We start from the raw sequence: 22,780 nt of genomic DNA on the forward strand, positions 1-22,780 counted from the left end.
CCTAATAATTGATGTGAAATTGACAAGTAATCCATTTTGAATTTTGTTTGTTTCTTTTGTCACACTCTCAAATCATCAAATGCATTTCTTTTTAGTATTTAAAAAAAGTTTCTAACCATTTCACGAATCATTTCAAACACACTTTATTGAAGTACCAAAGTTGCATCTTGTTCTACCGATTATGTTGCAAGCAGCTACTTTGTTTCGAGTCTTCGAACAACATCAAACTGATTTCTGCACGACAAAATGTAACTTTTTAATTGGCCATCTTCTAAGTAAAAGACTAGGATCTTACTTGACAAATGTCAAAGAGAAAATGATATTAGACCAACTCAAACACAAAATCTCTTGCTCTAATACCATGAACAATCAATTCAAGGGTTGTCATTGGAAACAAGTCTTGAGAGTTTTTGGCTTTGAAAAATAAATTAATAAATAAATCCATTCGGCAAGCGAAATGAAAATTTTGATTTTAATATGAACAAGAAGATGAACATGGTGTGTAGTGGAAGGAAAGCTGTCAAATTTGTGTACTATCATATCTAATTAGATTATATTTGATTAAACATATGCATTCCTTCCACATGGTCAGTCCAAAGATCTGTCTTTTTCATACTAAACAATTATATGAAGAGGCTAACTAATCTGTCACTTGGGATTTAAACATAATTCCAAACAAATCTTCAATGATATGCAATACAACATGACCAATGTGCAACTAATTTATGTCTAGGTGTGCATTGTACGTGCAAATTTTATAAGAGATTCACCAACTTACTTGGACCGACGAGATGTTCCCGCTGCTTGAGCCACGACGATGACAGATTGCCTGACCACAATTAAGAATCATAACTGATGTTGAATCCTTATAAGAATCCTGGTGTTCAAAATTTTGATGTTTCACATGGATATAAAAGAAAAATAATAATAGCATTGTTCATACCTAACAGCCAATTTGTAATTGCTTGAAAAACATGCCATCCTCATTGAATTTCTCTCATGTTTTATGAAGAACTACTAACAATACTGAAAACTCACTGAATTCTCATCTTGATAATGGAATAAAAACTTTAGATCAAGTGTATTTCAACAATTTGAGACAAGATTCAATGAATATTATCACCAAACCATGTCCCTCTGATACTTTGTACGATGAAAATATGTATGGTCTGAGAAATTCTAGCGATAATTTCCATTTTCTTTCTTATAACTACAGTGTCAAGGGAGATTCCTTAAATTATTCTCATTCCTAAAAAGCTTTGCCTACTCCAAATTACAAAATTCAAGTGTCCAAATGAACTATGATATAGAAAAACCAAGTTTCTTAGAATAAATCAAATGTTAACACTATGGAAATGTAATTTTCAATTGTCAACAGAAGATGACTAAACTAGTACACGCTTATGTGATACTAAGTTACTTAATAACCAGAGGAAAGAAATAGAAGGCTTATGTTTTCATGTGTTGGTATGAGTATTATAGTGGCAAGCTGCTTGTTGAAGTTTTCGGCTTCACTTCAAAGGCCAGTGTGATTTCAGCCTTGCTAGTTTCAGATACTTCCTCACGAAATGGTACCTCAAACAACAACGATTTATATAGACACACCTCATCTTCCTTGCAATAGTAAACCTGTAATCATAAATTAGATTTAACTTTATAATCAGAATAACCAAGAGGTGAATTAATAGACTATTCTGATAATCTGATCTGAAGTATACTGAATCTCATGTAAGAAGTACCTTGCAACTTATTCTTCCAAGTGAAGCTTCAGGAGAGGATCTCTTAAAATGAAGGCTAGCAAATCCTTCTGGACTAAGATATCCATCCGATGGGTCGATAGACAATGCAGTCTCAGGCTCAGTTTCGACGTTAAATTTACTGCGAGCTTCCTGCAATCGAAGAAGGCAATAGATGATGTGTATGATTACTACATGACTGGCAATGCATTACAAGAAGTAATCAACGTATACAAGTTGATCATGTTCATGAGAGAAGATAAAGTATAAGGACGAAGGTAGACCTTTGAGAAATGGTACTCTTTTGGTAATGATATTTTCAGGGATAAGTTTCCCTCACTGAATGCGCCCCCATCAACAATGATTGTCTGAGTGTCAGGTGAACGTCTACGTAGCCGTTTAAGAGATTTAGTTTTTGGGTTTGGTGGTTGAACGCCTTTCAGTTCCAATGTTAAGAGTAGGGACTGTTCTCTATTGTTCATATCTAAATATCTGATAACATTGTTGTTTGTATCAGCAATAAAAAGTCTTCCTGCATGGGCAGAAGAAATGTCATCTAAATGCAAGCTTTTGAAATAAAAAGCACATTTACACAAGGATACATGTCATCATTTCCTTCTAATTTATTTTCCACATATTGTATACAGGTAATACTTTAGTAGAACCAAAATAGTTTCAAAAGAATGAACTTAAAATGCATTGTGATGACCTGCAAAACTTTCAAATTCAAAGGTTGAGAAGCAACGGATATTTCCTTATTTGAGATTCTATAGATAAAAATTGCAGAATCTCACTTTTTGTTGTGCAGTATAATCAAACAATATAATTCTTCATTCCATGAAAGTGAGTGTACATGAAAAACATTGTTAAAAGACTGGAAAATTTTCACAATTTGTTTCACTTGATATACTTGATTGATAATGCAATATAAACTAACCTATCTTATCAGTGGCCACTGCACTCATAAAAGAAAAGGAAAATGATAAATAAAGAAAATAGACAGTTCAGTCTCGGTAAATTTTGAAGTGATCTTAGAACTTAGATGCGGCCAGGATGTTACCAAGTTAAGTAAATGGAAACTTTACACAAGGTTATAGCATGTTCTCAAAGAGTGAGATGAGTTATCACTTCACCTTCAGCTTCAGTGATTCCAGATGGCTCTGAAAGCTGCAAAACACAAACAATTGTATAAGAGTTATATTTGCCTATAAAAGAGAGTTCACGAGCATACAAAAGAACAAGCCCATAAAATGCCCCCGTATGATATATGCTGATAATTCAGACTTTGAGCCTCAATGAGAAAACATACTAAGATCTCACGTCAAAAGCCAATGATAATTCCAAATACCTAGCAGGAGTTGATACTCCAAACACAGATATCATTTGATAATAGCAGGTGGAGCTAACATTATTGAACATCATTAAAAAATAATAATAATGATAATGGGGGGAGTTAGAACTTGGAAAATAAAATTATATCCCTCCAGACAAAACTACCAAGCTTTGCCCCTTGATATCGATAGACATACATGCAGCAACTAGTCATAAAAACAAGTATATAAGCAGCATAAAAAACTAAGGTATACACAATATCTTGAGTTGCAATTACACCAATGGATACACTCTTAGTTCTGTACCAGTTCTATGCACAATTATAAGTATATAGGTGAAGGATAGTTCCTAACCTGAGCTTCTATGGCTGTCCCGTCCTTGAAACCAGCCTTCCCTGTTCCTGCTATTGTAGTTACCCTTTTACTGACTGGATCTAGCATCTTGACCTGAAGTGATTAGGGATCAAGAGAACTTAAGAAATACAATCTTGTTGATCAAGTAGATAAAGCAGAATAGTATTATCATCTAAAAACCATATAGAAACAGGGAAACTAGTATGATGTTCTGAAATATACTCTAACCCCTTGAGGAAAATTCTTATTCCATTTGTGGTTCAACTTGAATTTTTTTCATCAAATTGTAACCCTCAAATTAAAAATGGACAAAATTTCTAAAACTGATAGCAACAGACTCAGAAGCCTCATGTTGAAACTTGAAAAGAGAAATATGCTTTCACAAAGATCAGATGGGGAACATTTGTTGTCATTAAATGAAAACAGGCGGTGCAAGGACTATTCAACAGTAACATAACAGAAGAACCGAACCAGAAACCTGAACATACTATGCTATGATAATATCTTAGAAGTAAGAACAAGAACTCCAATATAAAGTACAATTAAGTACCTTATGATTATAGCTATCTGCTATATATATTTGACCATCTTTTGAACAGAAGACTCCCAATGGATGTTGAAGTAGTACTTCAGATCCTACACCATCATGATCTCCAAACTGCAAGAGTTAGAAAAGAGCAAGTGATATAAAAGATTTTGCTGCTAGAAACTGAAACAAATGGGATAAACTCTAAACATTATCAAAATGAAGTTACCTTAAATAAATTGTCTGAGAAAATTGGGTCACCCCCAGCCAACAATCTCGATCCACCTGTTTTCAGGTCAACTGCTCGGATGGAGCTACTCTCACTGTCAGCAATATAGACCTCTGACAAATCTACAAACAAAGCAATAGATGAAATTCACAAGTTTTTCTAATATTGTCTAAAATCAAATTGATTTCAAGTAAGTTCTATTACCTGGAGACAAGGAAAGTCCAGAGGGCTGAGCAAATGATGTAGTTGTAGCACTATTTCAATGAAAAAAAGGAAAAGAAAAAGACAATGATACCTTAGTTTAAAGACTTGAGATACTAGGTGAAATATTCCAAAAATAAAATCAAATGTGAAGTATTTGATAACCAAAATAATGGGTATAATAAAAAAATGAGTATTTTGATAATTTGTTTCTTTATTAGAATTCATACATAATTCTGGGTTGTTGTTGGAATCATGTCTCTTCATTAGCCTCTAACCATTTCATTTGATTCAAGTCGTTACCTATAGTAGAGTAGAGTATAATTTTCAGTAACAATGAATTTTTCTGGATTACCTGGATCCATTTAGATTCCTTTCAAATCCGTCACCACTAAATGATTTAGTTACTCCATTTAAAGTATCATGCACCCAGATCTGGTGTTGGCCAGCCATAGCAATGTAGACCTTTTCATTAATGGCCTCAAAACAAACATCCCAGGGAGAGTTGAGAAGCTGAAATATGAGATGAAACTCATAGCATTAGTAATATTATAAACAATTTCAATATTATTAATTTTTATTGTAAGTTTCTCCCTCCTAAAAAATTTATTACAAATATAAAGAAAACAAAATTTAACCAACAAAATTTCTTTAGTTTCACAGGCATTTAAATGCGACCTTTTTCCTCTTCAGTGCAGTTGCATGCATCAATTAAAAGCACCTAACCACTTTGTGAAGAATGTTTTCCTAACTTCATTATAGGGAACCGTATATTTTTACAAGCATTTTTAAATTTAAACCGAACGTTGATTTGAAACTTGTTCTGAATCTTGCCTGAGATGTTCCTTCTTTTCCCCCTTGATAGTCAGAGCCTTTACTTCCATCTCCTGCAAGTGTACGTACTCTCTCTTTAACAAAGTCGACCTCCCTAAACAGTAATAAGTACAGAAAAATTATTGGGAAAGTCCAGCAAAAGGAACAAGGAAATAAGAAAGACAAAATGATCAGGAGGTTATGTCATTAACTCTTATCATTGTTGTCATCTTTTTTCATTGGACAAAAACTCATTTTCTTTATTTTGCACGTATAAAAGAAAACACTGAATAATAAAAAAAACTTAAAATAAAACAGAAATTAAACGCGTATATACTCTTGTTCTTAAAAAGGAATGCATTGCAAAAGTTATTCACATGTTCTTTTAAACTTCTTTAACGACCAGAATATAAGTTATGATTACAAATTCATTATGCATCAGATGCTGAAACTGAAAGACACCCGTACCTCAAGGCATGGTTCTCAGTATCAGCAACATATAAGAGGTTTTTCTTTGCATTATATGCCAAGCCCTAGAGAACCCAGATGAAGTGAGTTAAGTTACATATAGTTCATTTAAGAGGAAGATATACAAATCTTCATTGAATGCCAATGTTAGTATTAAAAATCCAGACCTCAAACTGCATGTATAGGTCTTGCATAATTACCTGAGGGCGATTAAAGGTGGCATCATCAAAGTTACCATCACGTAAACCATCCTCTCCTGTGCTCCCAATTTGTAAAAGGAAATTCCCACTTAGATCAGTTACCACCTAATATCCAATATAAAAAATAAAAAATAAAAAGTAAATCCCCATAGCTGTATACGTTAAAGCAATTTTCAATACATTTGGCATCATGTACATGATGAAATCATGAATGAAACCATTGCATGGATTAAAATACAAATTATTTCAACGATAAATAACATAATCAAAGCAAGCTGAAGCATATAAAGTGTCCGCTTATCATGGATTGGACTTCAAATCAATTATCTTAATCTTCTTTGTTTGTGATTTCAAAAAGATATGTTGCAAATGAAAACTTCTTTGGACTATGTTCCAGTATCCAAAATCACCATTTCTCTCTTAGAACGAATTAAATGCTTTCTAGTGCAGCCAAAATTCCAAATGCCTTTCAGTCAAAAGGAACAACAAACCCGTGCTCCATCTGTTCATGACCTGCTCATTTGCTGCTTGATTTTGGAGAATTATCATCATGGCTTTTAATTGGCACTTTGTTCACCACGCAACATGACCATATTACTCGAAATTGTCCTCACAGGTCACCCTTTCAGCAAGAAAGAAGAAATCCTTTAAAAGTGCTTCAATAAAGCCTATCTTTGGCTTATCTGGCTAGAAAGCAACCATCGTAACTTTGAAGATAAGGCTATTATTTTTTATGATTATTTTGAACATTTAGCATGTACATGTCTATCATGGTGTAAATTTTACCCCCACTTCAGGTCGATAGCAAGTATATTTAAATTTTCTATAATACATCAACATAATTTTGAGTTGGTGATTTAACGTGGTATTAGAGTAGGTCTTATGTTCAGACCTTTATAACGTCGTTTTCTCCCTAATCAATATTAATTTTCACTTGTTGAACCTAACCTTGACAAAATACTTTATAATGTCGTTTTCTCCCTGATCAATATTAACGCATAGATAAGTATTTTTGAGGGGGTGTTAAAGAATAACAGGTATCTTTTTTATGAGCTTAAATAACAAACTATATGGGCTAGAAAAGACTAGAAATTAGTATTGGTTAGAGGGTGTTAGAAGTATTAGAAAAGAATAGCTGTACAAACTATAACCAGTTTCTTTTGCATGAGCTGAAATAATAAGACACCAACCAGAGTAAACAACGTATGCAAGCTACAATTAAAAAGAAAATATGAAGTAGTTTCAGGAGATCTTAGCACAATGCAGTTGATTTTCTCACTAAGCAATCTGCATCTTCTAAAGGAAACAAAAGGAAAATGCGTAGATTTATGTCCCTCTTTAGTGAGACAATCCTAAATGATGCAGAAAGAAATAGCCTTAGAATATAGATGTAAGTCTAGTAACTTTAAACTATGAGGGAGCCATAATAGAAATATTAGGTTCTCTATTTCAGAGTGCATTGAAAATAATGATATGAAGAGAGCATAAAACTTAAGTAAGAGAACCTACTATGCGATTATGATTACTGTCTGATATGAAGAGCCTGTTGTTAAGAGTATCAATAGCCAGTTTCCCAGGAAACTTCAAGGGAGACGCAATTAAACGGGGATCATTATCCTTTTCCAATCTCAAAGGAAGTGGTCTGCTGTCAAGGATCTTCTTCTCACCGTAAAACAGAAGGGCTGCCTCCACAAAATCATCAAGATCCTTCATGGAAAAAGTTCCTTGTTAGCCCCAGAACGAGTTAATTGAATTCCTTTCAACCATTCAACATACAAATATATTGTATTTATAAGAAAATGATAAAGGCTTTAAGAAATGGTATGGGCATGATTGAGTTGAAACAAGTTGCTGACTTCCAAATGTTTCACCAATATTACGTGGTTAACCATATTGTACTAATTCTGTTCATGGCTATACTGCTGGTGAACTACTTTTAACGATTCTAATCTAAGGAAACAATTTTTGAAATTAAAGATCTGGCACTTTTGCTCGTGGGTACATGCCAGAATTTGCTCTTTTAACTTCTATACTTTCATTTTAACTCTTCCAAAGAACAAGTAAACACAGAAGGTCGTCCAATACCTTTCTACGTCCTTCGCCTGATATCTGTGCAAGAAGCTTTCCATTGGGACTCACAATAGCAAATGTTGGCCATGAATTAATTCCCAACTCCCGCCACATAAACATGTCTCCATCATTAACAACCTAGTTCAAGAAACAAATTTTAATTACTTACATTAAAATTCTAGAGAGAAAACTTAGAAACAAAAATACAAAGATATCTGTTGCTGACTAAACACTATAACATGAGAACAATCATACAATAGAATTGTACTAAGCTGTTAGCAGTTGTGAAAATAACCTTTTTTTTTTCTTTTTTTTAATTTCTGATATTTGGTTGAGACTGTGGACTAAATATTCTTTAAAAATAGAAAAACTAAGACCCCATTATGTAACTATTTTGTTTTTGAAAATTAAGTTTATAGACACTACTTCCACCTCCAAGTTTCTTCATTTATTATCGATATTCTACTAATGATTTTAAAAACCAAGCCAAAATTTGAAAAAAAAAAAAACAGCTTTCAAAAAGTTGTTTTTGTTTTTGGAATTTGTGAAAGATGTAAAACATTGTAAGACATATTGGGGAAATAGGCTTAATTTTAAAGAACAAAAACCAAAAAAGAGAATGGTTACCAAATGGTGCCTAAAGTTCAAATAGATATCACTCACAATCTTAACTAACTGAAGGGTATTTTTGGCTACTCATTTTCTAGACAGCCTTGGTTAGATGAAGACTTTAAACGTTTGAAGACATTTTTCAATCAAGTTCAGTCCATGGGTTATTTCTTTTTGGTTGACGATCAGTCTTTTTAAGATCTGGCCTTTATCAAAAGTGCTAAGCCTAACCTAGGTATTTTCTTAGTTTATTTGTCAGATCTAAGTTGCGAAGAATAGTTTTAGAAGTAATTTGAATTAATCTTAAAATACAAAATAACTATGATGAATCCAAATACAAGTCTAACAATTAGCTTGTCACGCTTAATGTGTCCTTAAATCATCCTTATACATGCTGTATGAGCAGCGAACCAATTAGATGGCCAAACCAAGAGAACAATGAAATATTTTTTTAAAAAAATCTATGCTCAGATTTTTGTAGCAGCTCAAAATATTGGTACTCCAGTATTTTGAATCCAGGCAATTCAAAAAGGTAGATAAGCCATAGAACACATCAAGTACATTGAAATATCAGCTTCTGATTAAGCTTACTGGATGAGTAATGCCATAGCGTAAAACTGCATTGCGGATCGCTTCCAAATCTTTCTCATTGTCAAACTTTGCAGAATGAACTCCAACCACTGCAAACTGTACGAACACAAGAATTTCTAAGGAACAAATTGTGAAACCAAAATTTTAAAATTGGGCAAATAGGCAAATAAACCAACTGTAGCTTTCTGGTATCCAATAATCCTAAAAAAGAACCAATCAAAAATACATGTAAATAATTCACAGCACCCAAAATAAAACCAATGTTTAATCTTTAGTTGAGGCAATGTTTGTCATCACTACTTTTATCTACAAAATATTGGCTCTTTAATACATGTCGATTCGGTTTCCTCTTTATTGTTGTTTTGCAGCAACTTAGCTTTTCTCCTGAAAAGCATGCACCGGCACCATCTAACCAGAATTCCCTTTCAAGTTGTCCAAGAATATATACACAAGATTGAAGGCCTAATACCTTGCTCACTTAAACCGTCAAGGAACTAAAGAAGGAGAGTATTTTTTTTCTCAAGCTGCTAAACTGATAACAATTGATGACAAAAAGCTCTTAGAAAGCTTCACAATCTTGCATCAACCATTTTAGGAATAGTTCGGCCGTATTTATAGACTAAAACAGCAGAGATTACAAAGTAAGGTCTTCTTAATCAACTGGAAGACAAAAATGAAATAGGAAATTACCGCCTTGTCATTGTACTTCTTTTCCAAATACTCCAGGTCTGGCAAAACGTGCATACAATTTATACAACAATAGGTCCAAAAATCCAGGAGAACAACTTTTCCTTTCAAATCCTACCAAAAATATAACAAATTTAAACAGCATATACATTGCTTGAATATTTTGGGTTCACAGTGAAGTAACAATTTACCTTGCTGAACTGGAGGGGAGAAGTGTTTAGCCAATCAAGTTTGGATGGAAATTCTGGCACAACTGGAGCAGTTTCCCTTACACAGTTTGAGATAAATAAAAATTTACAAACGTGACAGCATCCAATTTATATTGGAAAAGTTCGATGCAGAGCAATTACCTGGTTTCTATTTCTGATATATATTCCATAAATCGTTGGATTCTGTCACGTACGGGACCACCTATACCCAGTCAAAGGAGATAAGTTTGACTTCTTTTCCTTGTTCTGACGACAAGGATGTAAAACCATGAAATGAACAAAGGAGTCATATGAAAAGACAATAAAATCCCATAAACTGTTAAAATACCAAAGACAAGAATTATACAAGTTTATGAATAGAAAAATAAGAGAGTTTTAGATAATAATTCTGTAAGACCTCCCATATTGCATACATATAAGAGGAGGGACAGAAAAGTAATTCAGCTGGACAGGAATGTGGAAAAAGGAAAATAAATGGGGGATCGTGCGTGTGGGACCCAGGGAGAGAGAGAGTGTTGGATAATGCCTATATATAGCATCTTTTGGGGATTGGGGAGGTAGGTTTTATTTTGATAAAAAGCTTGGGAGGGCGGCTGCTGTAGCCAAGGTTACCCTAGGGTAGACTACATGTGGTATGCTATTTGTTATTGTTTTTCCTTAATGTTCTTTACTGCTTAAGCTTATGACTGTATTTGGCATTATAAATAAATAAAACTACAGAGGATACTCTGTTTTACTGCCAATAAGTTAGGTTATTACAGTTTTCTTTTGGAAAGCCTAACATTTGGTATCAGAGCCTCTAGAACTGGGGGTGATCACGAGACAAATGGCTCAAAGACAGATGGAAGAAAGAGTGGAGGGTACTGAAAAGGAGCTCCTGAGTATGAAAGAAATGCTGCTGGAAATGAAGAAGGCTGTAGAACGATTGGCTGACGAAATGAAGGAAAATCATAGTTACAAAAAAAAAGAAGAGTCAGGAACCACATCAGACGGTTCAGTGATGAAGTTAAAGGGGAAGATGGATGAAACCGAGCCGATAACAGAGATCAATGGAACAGTAACTGACCGGAACAAGTACAAAAAACTGGAGATGCCGATGTTCCTTGGAGAAAACCCTGAGTCATGGGTGTACAGAGCTGAACATTTTTTTGAAATAAACAACCTGCCTGAGAGTGAAAAAGTCAAGGTAGCTGTGGTAAGTTTTGGCCAAGATGAGGTGGATTGGTACCGTTGGAGTCATAATAGGAAGAAGGTGGAGTCATGGGAGGATTTGAAGAGTAGAATGTTTGAGTTTTTTCGAGACTCGGGACAAAAGAGCTTGGGAGCAAGATTGATTAGGATTCAACAAGAAGGATCCTATAATGAATATGTCAAAAAATTCGTGACCTATTCAGCCCCACTACCCTACATGGCAGAAAGTGTGTTGGTTGATGCATTTGTCACTGGTTTAGAACCTTCCCTACAAGCGGAGGTAATCAGTAGGCATCCCCAAACACTTGAGGATTGTATGAGGGAAGCACAGCTAGTAAATGATCGGAACCTCGCTTTAAAGCTGTCCAAAATGGAGTTAGGAATGACAGATTGGGAGGTAGGAGGATCATCTAAGGTCAAGAAGCTGGGTGATGTGGATAAGCCACCACCAAGGAAGACCGATTTCCAAATGAAACAGATCACCATACCTATTAAAGGTAACTTCAAGAAAGGGGAACCACCGGTGAAAAGGCTGTCGGATGCAGAGTTTAGAGCAAGACTAGACCGGGGATTGTGCTTCAGATGCAATGATAAGTATTCTCCAGGTCACCGATGCAAAACCAAGGAGAAAAGAGAACTGATGTTCTTCATCATGAATGAAGAAGAAGAGGATGAAGAAGGAGACAGCCAAGAGGAAGTAATCGAGGGAACCGTAGAGCTGAAGACTTTGGAACTTACCGATGAGGCTGCAATTGAACTGAAGACCATGACTCGCCTTTCCTCAAAAGGAACGATGAAACTTAAGGGATGGATAAGGCAGAAGGAGATAGTGGTACTAATTGATAGTGGGGCAACCCATAATTTCATCCATCAATCCTTGGCAGTAGATTTAAAGCTGGGATTGGATCCACACACTCCGTTCAGTTATACCATAGGAAATGGAACACGCTGTAGGGGAAAGGGGATATGTCGAAGAGTGGAAGTGAAGCTTGACGAAATTACCATCATAGCAGATTTCCTAGCGGTAGAACTGGGCTCGGTTGATGCTGTCTTAGGAATGCAGTGGCTGGACACCACAGGTACTATGAAGATCCACTGGCCTTCCTTGACGATGAGCTTTTGGAACGGAGGTAGACAGATCGTATTGAAAGGAGATCCTTCCCTCATCAGGGCCGAATGTTCACTAAGGACATTGGAAAAGACATGGCAAGAGGAGGATCAAGGATTTCTATTGGAATGGGCAAACATGGAAGTAGAAACTGATGATACTTACAAGACTGTTGAGAAAGAGGAAGGAGATGAAGCGAATATCCCTATGATCCGGTTCTTACTACAACAGTACATAGATATTTTTACCACACCAAAGGGACTCCCTCCAAAGAGAGATATCGACCACAGGATATTGACACTACCCGACCAAAAGCCGATCAATGTAAGACCATATAAATATGGACATATCCAAAAAGGGGAGATAGAGAAGTTAGTAGCTGAAATGCTGCAAGATGGTGTCATCCGCCCAAGCCGAAGCCCATATTCCAGCCCTGTTCTCCTGGTTAAAAAGAAAGATGGGGGGTGGCGTTTTTGTGTTGATTACCGGAAGTTGAATCAAGCTACAATCTCAGATAAATTTCCTATTCCGGTGATTGAAGAACTATTGGATGAGTTATATGGAGCAGCAGTTTTCTCTAAACTGGACCTCAAATCAGGTTACCACCAAATTAGAATGAAGGAAGAAGATATAGAGAAGACAGCGTTTCGCACCCATGAAGGCCATTATGAATTCCTAGTGATGCCTTTCGGTCTCACCAACGCACCAGCAACGTTTCAATCACTGATGAATCAGGTTTTCAAGCCCTTCCTTAGACGTTGTGTTTTGGTATTTTTTGATGATATCTTAGTATATAGCAGGGACATCACTGAACATGAGAAACACCTAGGGATGGTTTTTGCTGTGTTAAGGGATAATCAACTCTATGCCAATCACAAGAAATGTGTGTTTGCTCATTCTAAAATCCAATATTTGGGACACCAAATATCTAAGGCAGGGGTAGAGGCAGATGAAGATAAAATTAGAAGTATGGTAAATTGGCCAAGACCTTCAGATGTGACCGAATTAAGAGGATTTCTGGGGCTGACTGGATATTACCGAAGGTTTGTTAAGGGTTACAGCAACATTGCAACCCCCCTTACTAAACTATTACAGAAAAATGCTTTTAAATGGAATGAAGACGCTGAAACAGCATTCGTCAGGCTGAAGGTGGCAATGACAACTATACCAGTCTTGGCACTACCCGATTGGAGTTTGCCCTTTACCATAGAAACTGACGCTTCAGGCAGCGGCTTGGGAGCAGTTTTATCGCAAAGAGGGCATCCCATAGCCTTTTATAGTCAGAAACTCTCACAAAGAGCCCAGGCAAAGTCCATATATGAAAGAGAATTGATGGCTGTGGTATTATCTGTACAAAGGTGGAGGCATTACCTGTTGGGAAGGAAGTTTTCTATACTCTCAGACCAGAAGGCTTTGAAGTTTCTGCTGGAGCAGAGGGAAGTGCAGCCCCAATTCCAGAAATGGCTAACCAAACTCCTAGGGTATGATTTTGAAATACTCTACCAACCGGGCCAACTCAACAAAGCAGCAGATGCTCTCTCAAGAGTGGAACCAAGGATAGAGCTTCATGAGATGACAACTTCGGGTATTGTCGACATCAGTGTTGTGTGTGAGGAAGTTGACAAGGATGAAGGGCTACAGAAAATTGTGGCAAAGCTGAAGAAGGAACAAGAAGTGGATGGCAAATTCGAGTGGAAGAATGGTAGATTACTCTACAAAGGAAGACTTGTACTACCCCAAACTTCCTCCCTCATCCCAAGATTGCTGCACACATTCCATGATTCAGTGCTAGGAGGCCATTCGGGATTCCTACGAACGTACAAAAGGATGAGTGGGGAACTTTATTGGCAGGGGATGAAGAATGATATCAAAAATTACGTGGAGCAGTGTGAAGTTTGTCAGCGGAACAAATATGAAGCTACTAAACCGGCTGGTGTTCTTCAACCCCTACCCATTCCGAACAAAATCCTGGAAGATTGGACAATGGACTTTATTGAAGGATTGCCTAGGGCAGGAGGAATGAATGTAATTATGGTTGTGGTGGATCGTCTCACTAAGTATGCCTACTTCATCACTCTCAAACACCCCTTCTCGGCGAAACAAGTAGCGCTAACCTTCATTGACAAGATAGTTAGGCGCCATGGAATTCCAAATTCTATCATATCTGACAGAGACAAGATCTTCCTCAGCAATTTTTGGAGGGAACTATTCGCATCCATGGGGACCTTACTGAAAAGAAGTACAGCCTTCCACCCACAGACGGATGGACAAACTGAAAGAGTAAATCAATGCCTGGAGACTTACTTGAGATGTTTTTGCAATGAGCAGCCACACAAGTGGGATCAGTTCATACCGTGGGCCGAACTGTGGTACAACACTACCTTTCACGCATCTACAAAAACTACTCCTTTTGAGGCAGTTTATGGTCGTTCCCCTCCCCCTTTGCTATCCTACGGGGACAAGAAAACCACTAACAATGAAGTGGAAATATTGCTGAAAGAACGTGATTCAGCTCTAAGTGCCTTGAAGGAAAATTTGACATTAGCTCAAAATCGCATGAAGAAGTTTGCTGATCTAAAGAGAAGGGAGCTTAAGCTAAAGGTGGGAGAGGAGGTCTATCTCAAACTAAAACCTTATAGACAACGCTCCTTGGCACGGAAGAAATCAGAAAAATTGGCTCCTAGATATTATGGGCCTTACAAGATCATTGAAGAAATTGGAGCTGTGGCTTACCGGCTGGACCTCCCTCCGGAGGCAGCAATACACAATGTATTCCACATTTCTCAGCTCAAACCCAAGCTGGGGGCACAGCAAGTGGTTCAGCACCAGCACCCCATGTTGACAGAAAACTTTGAATTACAGCTTCAGCCAGAAAATGTCCTCGGAATCCGTTGGAATAAGGAGTTAGGGGCTAATGAGTGGTTAATCAAATGGCAAGGCCTACAGGAGAGTGATGCTACATGGGAATCAGTTTATCAAATGAATCAACAATTCCCTTCTTTCCACCTTGAGGACAAGGTGAATGTGGAACCAAGGGGTATTGTAAGACCTCCCATATTGCATACATATAAGAGGAGGGACAGAAAAGTAATTCAGCTGGACAGGAATGTGGAAAAAGGAAAATAAATGGGGGATCGTGCGTGTGGGACCCAGGGAGAGAGAGAGTGTTGGATAATGCCTATATATAGCATCTTTTGGGGATTGGGGAGGTAGGTTTTATTTTGATAAAAAGCTTGGGAGGGCGGCTGCTGTAGCCAAGGTTACCCTAGGGTAGACTACATGTGGTATGCTATTTGTTATTGTTTTTCCTTAATGTTCTTTACTGCTTAAGCTTATGACTGTATTTGGCATTATAAATAAATAAAACTACAGAGGATACTCTGTTTTACTGCCAATAAGTTAGGTTATTACAGTTTTCTTTTGGAAAGCCTAACAAATTCCTCTCACTTATGAATAGTTTTCTTACAAGCTTAAGTAAATATGTTATAAAACCAAGAAGTATTAAAGTATACTATTTAAGCATCCATACCCTCTTTCTTTCATGCAATTTTCTCATGAATAATTTTCCCTTGACTTCCTATAATTAAAGTAAGAAGTATTAATTAAGGAACGAATATGCAGCAGGCAAATTAAATATGTCATATTTTACCTGAGTTCACATCATTTTGAAAAGAAGGCTGGCTTACTCCAAATAACAAATTCCAAATAGCTTTAGGAGATGCATACTGCATTGCCTGGAGAATTGATGCATAAAATTAAGTAAGAGAAAATTAGAAAGTTGGATCATGTCATGTACTCTCATGTTGGTTAAAAGAAACTGCACCTTCCAATTTCTAATGGTAAATACGAGACAAGACAAAGAAATTGCCAAGCTTCCATATCTCACTATATCTCGCCTTGTACCCTGCAACCTGTCCATGATTTACTCAAGTATCTAACAAATTTTGGAAAGATGTATATCTCTCAAGTATTTTGATAATATACTACTGACGATATAGCCATGCCATCACAAATGAAAAAAAAAAAAAAAGAAGGCTATTCTAATCTGCAATCCTTGTCAATTAGGATATAACTACGAAGCACGGATGCTCTATTCTTGGTTAATTGCTGGTGTTGGACAAATTTTCCACATTTTAAAAAAGAAGTTCAACTATTAATTATTTTTTAGCGTCCTATAGGCAACATTGTATGGATATACATGGGATACCTTTTTTTATTTTCATAAAAAAATTAGACCGTTCTACTGATTAAAAGTCCCATCTTCCTCGGGTAAATGATATTAATAAGAAAGAAACATAGTTAAAAGAAAAGAGGACAAACACTTGTTTGATTCTGTTTCTAAAAGAAAAGAAGAAAAATACTCTTTTGATTCTGTTTCTATGTTTGTCTCGTAAATCTGCTAAAAAGCTGTTGGTGGCCTCTCACCTTTTCAATGGATAGTATTGTTCTTTTATATATCCATAGCATATACCGACTGTGTTGTGTCCTACTTTTTTTAAAATTGATATCACCATGTTCATGTGCTTCTTAAGGACTTACAACACAGCAAACAGAAAAATTCACAATAAGTCGAGGCCTACCATTTGTCTATGATATGCAGACAACTGTGCAGCCAAGTCAAAATCTCTTTTTTTGCCAAGTCAAAATTTTCTTTTTCCTTTTTTCCCTATTCAACGCTCTCCCTCAAGCTAGTGAGTTAGTATTTTGCGTCACAACTTGCTAATAATTCTGAAAAGTTTTGTTACTTATCCTAAGGGTTTCAATGAAACATGGACTTGAAAAATAGGATTCTATTACCCACTAAAGGTAGTTTTTATTTTTTAACGAAAGTAGAGGTATATAGCAGTTTCAATATGAATAGCATAGTCTTCTTGGGTCATATTCATAAAAGATGTAGAAGTTCTATTGACCTCTACCTTCCAATTGGCGATGAACCATCTTTGGCAGCATCCAAATCCTGTAAAGCAGCAGCATCAATGCCTGTGGTATATTTTTGTTGGGAAAGTTGTGCAGAGGTTTGAAGAAATTGAGGTTCCTGTATCTTCTCATCTGCAATGATATGTGCCAAATACTAACTTCAACTATTAGACAGAAACAAATTAATGGGTGTATCATTATACACAGGAAAATACTATTTTTTTCATGAACCATAAATGACTATATGGCCAAAACCAATCAGATAATGTAAAATTGTTTATTCAAAAGTGGTCTCCTGATACATAGTAGCTCAATTGCCAGAAATTGATCTTACTTCTGATAAAAGAAAAGGGAATTCTGTCATAATTCATGTAACACAGCACAGATATAGCTTCTCAAAGTTCAACATTAATGGTGGTACAAAATGACATCATAATGTATTCTCAGAGCTACATACTATAGGCATCAGAACCACCAGAGAGAATATCATGAATTGTGATATTTCCTATATCATTTCGAATAAGTGATGGACCAGCGGTCTTTAGAGTTTCATCCGATAATGTAGTTTTGACAGCAATGCATCTGCAAGCAGTATATAGCACCATTTAACCATAAAAAATCTTGAAAGTGTACATATAAATTTAAATTTGTTTACATATATAGAGAGAGAACTAGATGGACTGAAGCAACGCTGGACAGATTAAAAACCAACAATCTCCATTAGCGATACAAAGGAAGTTTAGTGTTTGTGCTATCCATCACTTCTAATAGAGAAAGAACGTGAAAATTTTCGGTACCTCATTTTGGCAGCTTGGGCAGCTTGCACTCCAGCTAGTGCATCCTCGATGACAATGCACTGGGGAAATGTAGAGAAAAATTGAAATAGCACAATTAACATTTATTGTTCAGGAGAAAGATATAGTATGTAAATTAGATCAGATGATATGCAAAAAAATGATTTCAAATTTATCTCATAAAAATGGACAAGGGTCATTCTTCCACAAAGAATTTAGAAGACCAATAAGGAAGAGCTAATAAGCCAACAATCTTAGCCTAAAGAACAGGAATAATTACGCACAAGATGAGGAATGAAGTTGATAAAATAACAACCATCTAGAAATATATTCATAATGAAGAAAATATGTGTACCATGTAACTCTAGGTACCTGGGACCTCCCCTCTTGAGTCTACCTAAATCAACTAAACCCATGCATACCTTCATCCTTTTCTACCCAATCTATTAACAACAAATCATCCTAACAACAACTCTAGTTAATTACTAATATATCCTTAATATTCTAATAATATTTCTAATTCTATCCCAATATTATTCATATTCCTATTAGATGTTTATACAAAGATAAAAAGAAACTATCTAAATATTATATTAAACCGATCTTGGTATTCATGATCCTTAATACTCTCATTTTTCTTTTCTTCTTTCCTTTCTTTGGTTAAAAATAAAATTATTGTTTGAAAAAAGATTCATTTTGTTTATATTTAAATTCACTTAAGTAAAGTTGTGTTGCAGGTCTTGAAACTCCTAATCCTGACCATTTGAACAGAAAAGTAATACTCGTAGAGAGTGAGAGTTAGTAGCTCTTGTGGATATTACACTGCAGAGTGTAATATTACAAAATTTCTTTCCAAATTATTTGTGATTCATCAAGAAGGGGGCAAGAAGAACTGTACAATTGAGCGGTCTTGATAAGGAAACATCTAAAAGAATTCTCAGTCTTATACATTTATTATTCGCATATTCCAATAATTGATTTGGATAGATTGACAATAGAGCTACAGAAAATAAAATAAACAAAGAAAATTTTACGTTCAAGGCAAAGACCACTTTATTAGGATGTTCTGCAGGAAACCACCTGGAAAAGTAAACTTTTAAAGGTAGGCATATGGTTTAGTTTTAACATTGATATACAAATCAAAGAACAAAACATAGTTATACAATGGAAATCCTGCACGCCTAGGAGCATTCTACAAGCAATGTACAGCAGGTCTTTAATGCCAAAAGGAAGAATGAAATGAAACTGAATGGCTTTACACATTGGCAGCTCTGGAAGAAGAGAGAGAGGGAGAGTGGAAAAAAAAGAAAGAGGTGGCTGATCTTTGTACCTCGTCAGATGGCACATTCAACAACTTTGATGCAGCTATGAATATATCAGGTGCAGGTTTCAGATTCTCAAAAGCATCAGCTGATACTATGGCATCAAACCTATACAGGAGAGGCATAAATTCATAATTAAAAATCTTAAACAAGTCGAGAGAAAAATGAAATAGAAAGTTTCAATGATCCAAACCCTTTGGACTGAGACAAATCCATGAGAAAGCCATGGGCCAAAATATTTTCAGCTAGTTTCCAGATTATTCTCTTCATGACTACTTTCTGAACCAAATTTGATAACATCTATGGTCAATTGTTTGAGAAAAACGCCCTTTATTATGTTTTAAATTTCCCTAGGAAGGGATTTATGGCCCCAACAAATCTAAACCATGTTCCACCTATGCACTATCAATTACAGTTCTCTCACTGAAAGCACTTCTATTTTAACATTGTAGCTTGATACATGTAAAACAGTCACATTCTTAATAAATATTAAATTAGACCCAGAGACTATTAAGTGGAGCGCGCAATCAAACTTACATCGACGGTGGTAACCCGGCAGCAGCTAAATTGGCATCAACCTTGATACGATCAGCACTGGATGCAACAGCAACTTTAAGGCCCTTGCTTTTACACTAATATTGATAGTCAAAACTCAAATAGTAAGTATCATGAATATCATCATCATCAAGTAACTTACATTCCACAAATACTCACCTCAGTAATGAGTTCCAGTGCACCGGGGAAGCCTATTCCAGAATTGGGCTTTGCATACTATGACGCCAAAAACATTAATTACAGTTGGATTTTAGCAAAGATATTATTGAAGTATCAGACGAACAAAATAGACTAAATATACATTTTGGACTCTAAATAGGCGTTTTTTTTTTAATTTCATCCAAATTGTTTACAAAGCTTCAATGTAATCTCTTGTGCTTTTAACATTTCAATTTTGTCGTTTCTGTCAGTGTATGTTACCTGTGACTTATAGTAAACTTACACACCACAATACTTCCTAAGTTGGCTGCTAAGTAGGGGAAAAACACAGGAATTTTTGCTAACTTCGTACAATTTTGGAGGGGTTGGGGGCTAGTTCCTCTTCTAGAGTTTTGCTAATTAACTATGTATAATGTCACATAAGTTCTTTCCATCAACTACATTTAACCTCCACTAACAGAATTGGTATCATTGAAAAATATTAATATAGAAGGAACAGAAACACTTTCAGAACAATAAGTATTATATAAAATAAAAAAACGTATACTTAGTCAATAAAAGAAGGGGGAAATGTTGCAAACTGATTACCTTCTTTAGATATATCTCAAAAAACCTCTTTTTTGCTGCCTCAGGACTAAATCCTGCTACCCCTTTCACTGATGCAACTCCTCCTAAAAAGTTTGCTTCACCTGGTATAATAAACATATTTTGATATTTCAAAGAAATAAAAAATAAAAAAATACATATTTTGGGAATTAAGACGTTCATGTTATTTATGAGTATTAGAGTCATTGGTTACCAAATTGTAGCATATGTAGTTCATTAGGTAAAACTTCTGGTTGAATATTACATGTTAGAAAATGAATATGCCTAAATCCATGAGGGTTTTTTTTTTCTTGGATAAAAATCAACCTTTTATTAAGAAAGAAAAAGGAAAGAATGTAATGAGCATATATAAAATATTTTTTTGTAGTAACACTCTTACTCTTATTTTACTTGACTAATGCCATGAATACACAGAGAGGAAACACAGCTGAAAGAAGAAAGATTAGTATCCGTTGAATAGTTCCTCTTAAAAGTAAGAGACAATAACCTCGGAAACTAAGAGCATAGAAGTTGGAAGGCTCTTTTTCGTTAGTATTGTGGAGAGTGGTAATCTCTAACCCCTTGCACTTATGATGTTCTTTAGTTCTTTGTCGTAGGAATCTGCCTCTTTAGTTTCTTATCTTAAAAACAAAAAAGAGATCTATTTCCCAACCACTTATCCTCCCAAAAGTAAGTGTCGATGGGATTAAGATCACTCTACATATTTTTTTAAAGCCCAAGCCATTCACATCCATATTTTCTTGATGACCATGGATACCAGTAAACTTGAGACCTCAGACTTGAAATTTATGCCCCAAATTCTTAGGCCCTCAACCAACTAGTAATACCACAATTACACTAATTCTTGATAAAACATTACTTCATTACTTTCCCACCATTCTTTCAATGCTTATTTGGAGCTTAGTGACTCCGATCAAAGGCAACAGCAGTACAGCACACTCTCTGCATTTACTTCCTAATGAGTCAGCCAACTCGAGTAATTTTTTATTAATCAAAATCAAAACCCATAATTCCAAACAATCTAGAATTCGGCATAGTAATATAACAGTTGATTTCTGGGCTGTTGATGAATAGAGTATAAGCAACTATTTTGAAGTACTGAAGAAACATTACATACCAATACTGTGAGTATACAAAAAAAAAAAAAAAAAAAATTGCATAAAAATATAAACTAGTCTCACGAATAAGTACCTAACTCTAGCAATTAGATTAAAAAAAAAAGAAAAGAAAAAAAACACAGTAGGATTTTAATACCTATGTAGGTTGCCACCCCGAGTTCATACCAAAATTAGTTTACTACCTTTCATTTATGAGTTATCCGAATAACCAACACTCCCAACCCATTGTATTAAAATACCAAAACAGTAGGATTTTCAGCAATCTTCAGTTTTATATTCAAAATAACATCCTCACATCATAAGGCTACTTGTAAAATCGAGAATAACAATCACAAATTTAGCACAACAATTTTCAAACATCAGCTCACTATTAAAATATGTATTACTAGCAAATATTATTCATTATCAGCCAAGTAAGTTTTGAATTTTGATCGACGAAAAAAAAATGTTCATCTTAACTTACCAGTCCCCATGAATGGCACAAAGTCTTCAGGAGTGACTTCAACACCCAACTCCCTGAAAACATCAACCGCAGCCCTTCGAGATAAGTCCTCGCTATTACAAAGCACTCCATCCATGTCAAACAACACTGCCGAAACCTTACCCCACTCGCTCTTATAAGCGCTTTCCTTAGGACTGCTCTCCTCCACCTTCACGCATGCTTTAACCGCCATTTTCCGCGGAACCACAAAGCGTTGCGATCTCCATTGAAGAAGATAGTAAGAAACTGGTGTGGGTTTTGTTCCTTTTAGCTTACTTGAAAAGAAGCATAATCTGGCTGAAGACAAAAGCGGAGGAGAAGGGGAAAGATACTTCAAGGTCATGGAGCTTTCCCTGGAACTCTTCCTCGTCTGTGGTGTGGCCGAGAGGGGAGTTTGTTAAAAATGGCATTGAATTTCCTTAAAATGGATTGGTTTTTAACGTCATTTTACGGACCTGTATGCATTGTATGGTAGGGATTTCCTTCTGTCCCTGTCTGTCATTAT

The 22,780-nt window shown here is 35.8% G+C and overlaps 1 protein-coding gene across 1 annotated transcript; it reads right to left on the minus strand.

The window, feature by feature from the left end:
- Window positions 1-1,307: 1,307 nt before the first annotated feature.
- Window positions 1,308-22,779, minus strand: LOC103492110 (protein SUPPRESSOR OF QUENCHING 1, chloroplastic). Its single transcript, XM_008452316.3, has 28 exons — window positions 22,258-22,779; window positions 20,659-20,759; window positions 20,071-20,127; window positions 19,894-19,988; window positions 19,365-19,464; window positions 18,038-18,096; window positions 17,698-17,822; window positions 17,240-17,372; window positions 16,147-16,234; window positions 15,973-16,057; window positions 10,166-10,226; window positions 10,007-10,082; window positions 9,819-9,929; window positions 9,129-9,224; window positions 7,944-8,066; window positions 7,368-7,565; window positions 5,859-5,963; window positions 5,659-5,723; window positions 5,212-5,305; window positions 4,733-4,890; window positions 4,381-4,430; window positions 4,177-4,298; window positions 3,972-4,079; window positions 3,422-3,514; window positions 2,870-2,903; window positions 2,021-2,268; window positions 1,740-1,889; window positions 1,308-1,629 (listed from the first exon to the last, which is right to left on the minus strand). Exons 1-28 carry the CDS (start codon window positions 22,616-22,618, stop codon window positions 1,477-1,479), a joined length of 3,249 nt encoding a protein of 1,082 aa, XP_008450538.2. The 5' UTR covers window positions 22,619-22,779; the 3' UTR covers window positions 1,308-1,476.
- Window position 22,780: the final 1 nt, after the last annotated feature.

Source organism: Cucumis melo, chromosome 2 (assembly GCF_025177605.1).
Source record: "Cucumis melo cultivar AY chromosome 2, USDA_Cmelo_AY_1.0, whole genome shotgun sequence".
NCBI lineage: Eukaryota > Viridiplantae > Streptophyta > Magnoliopsida > Cucurbitales > Cucurbitaceae > Cucumis > Cucumis melo.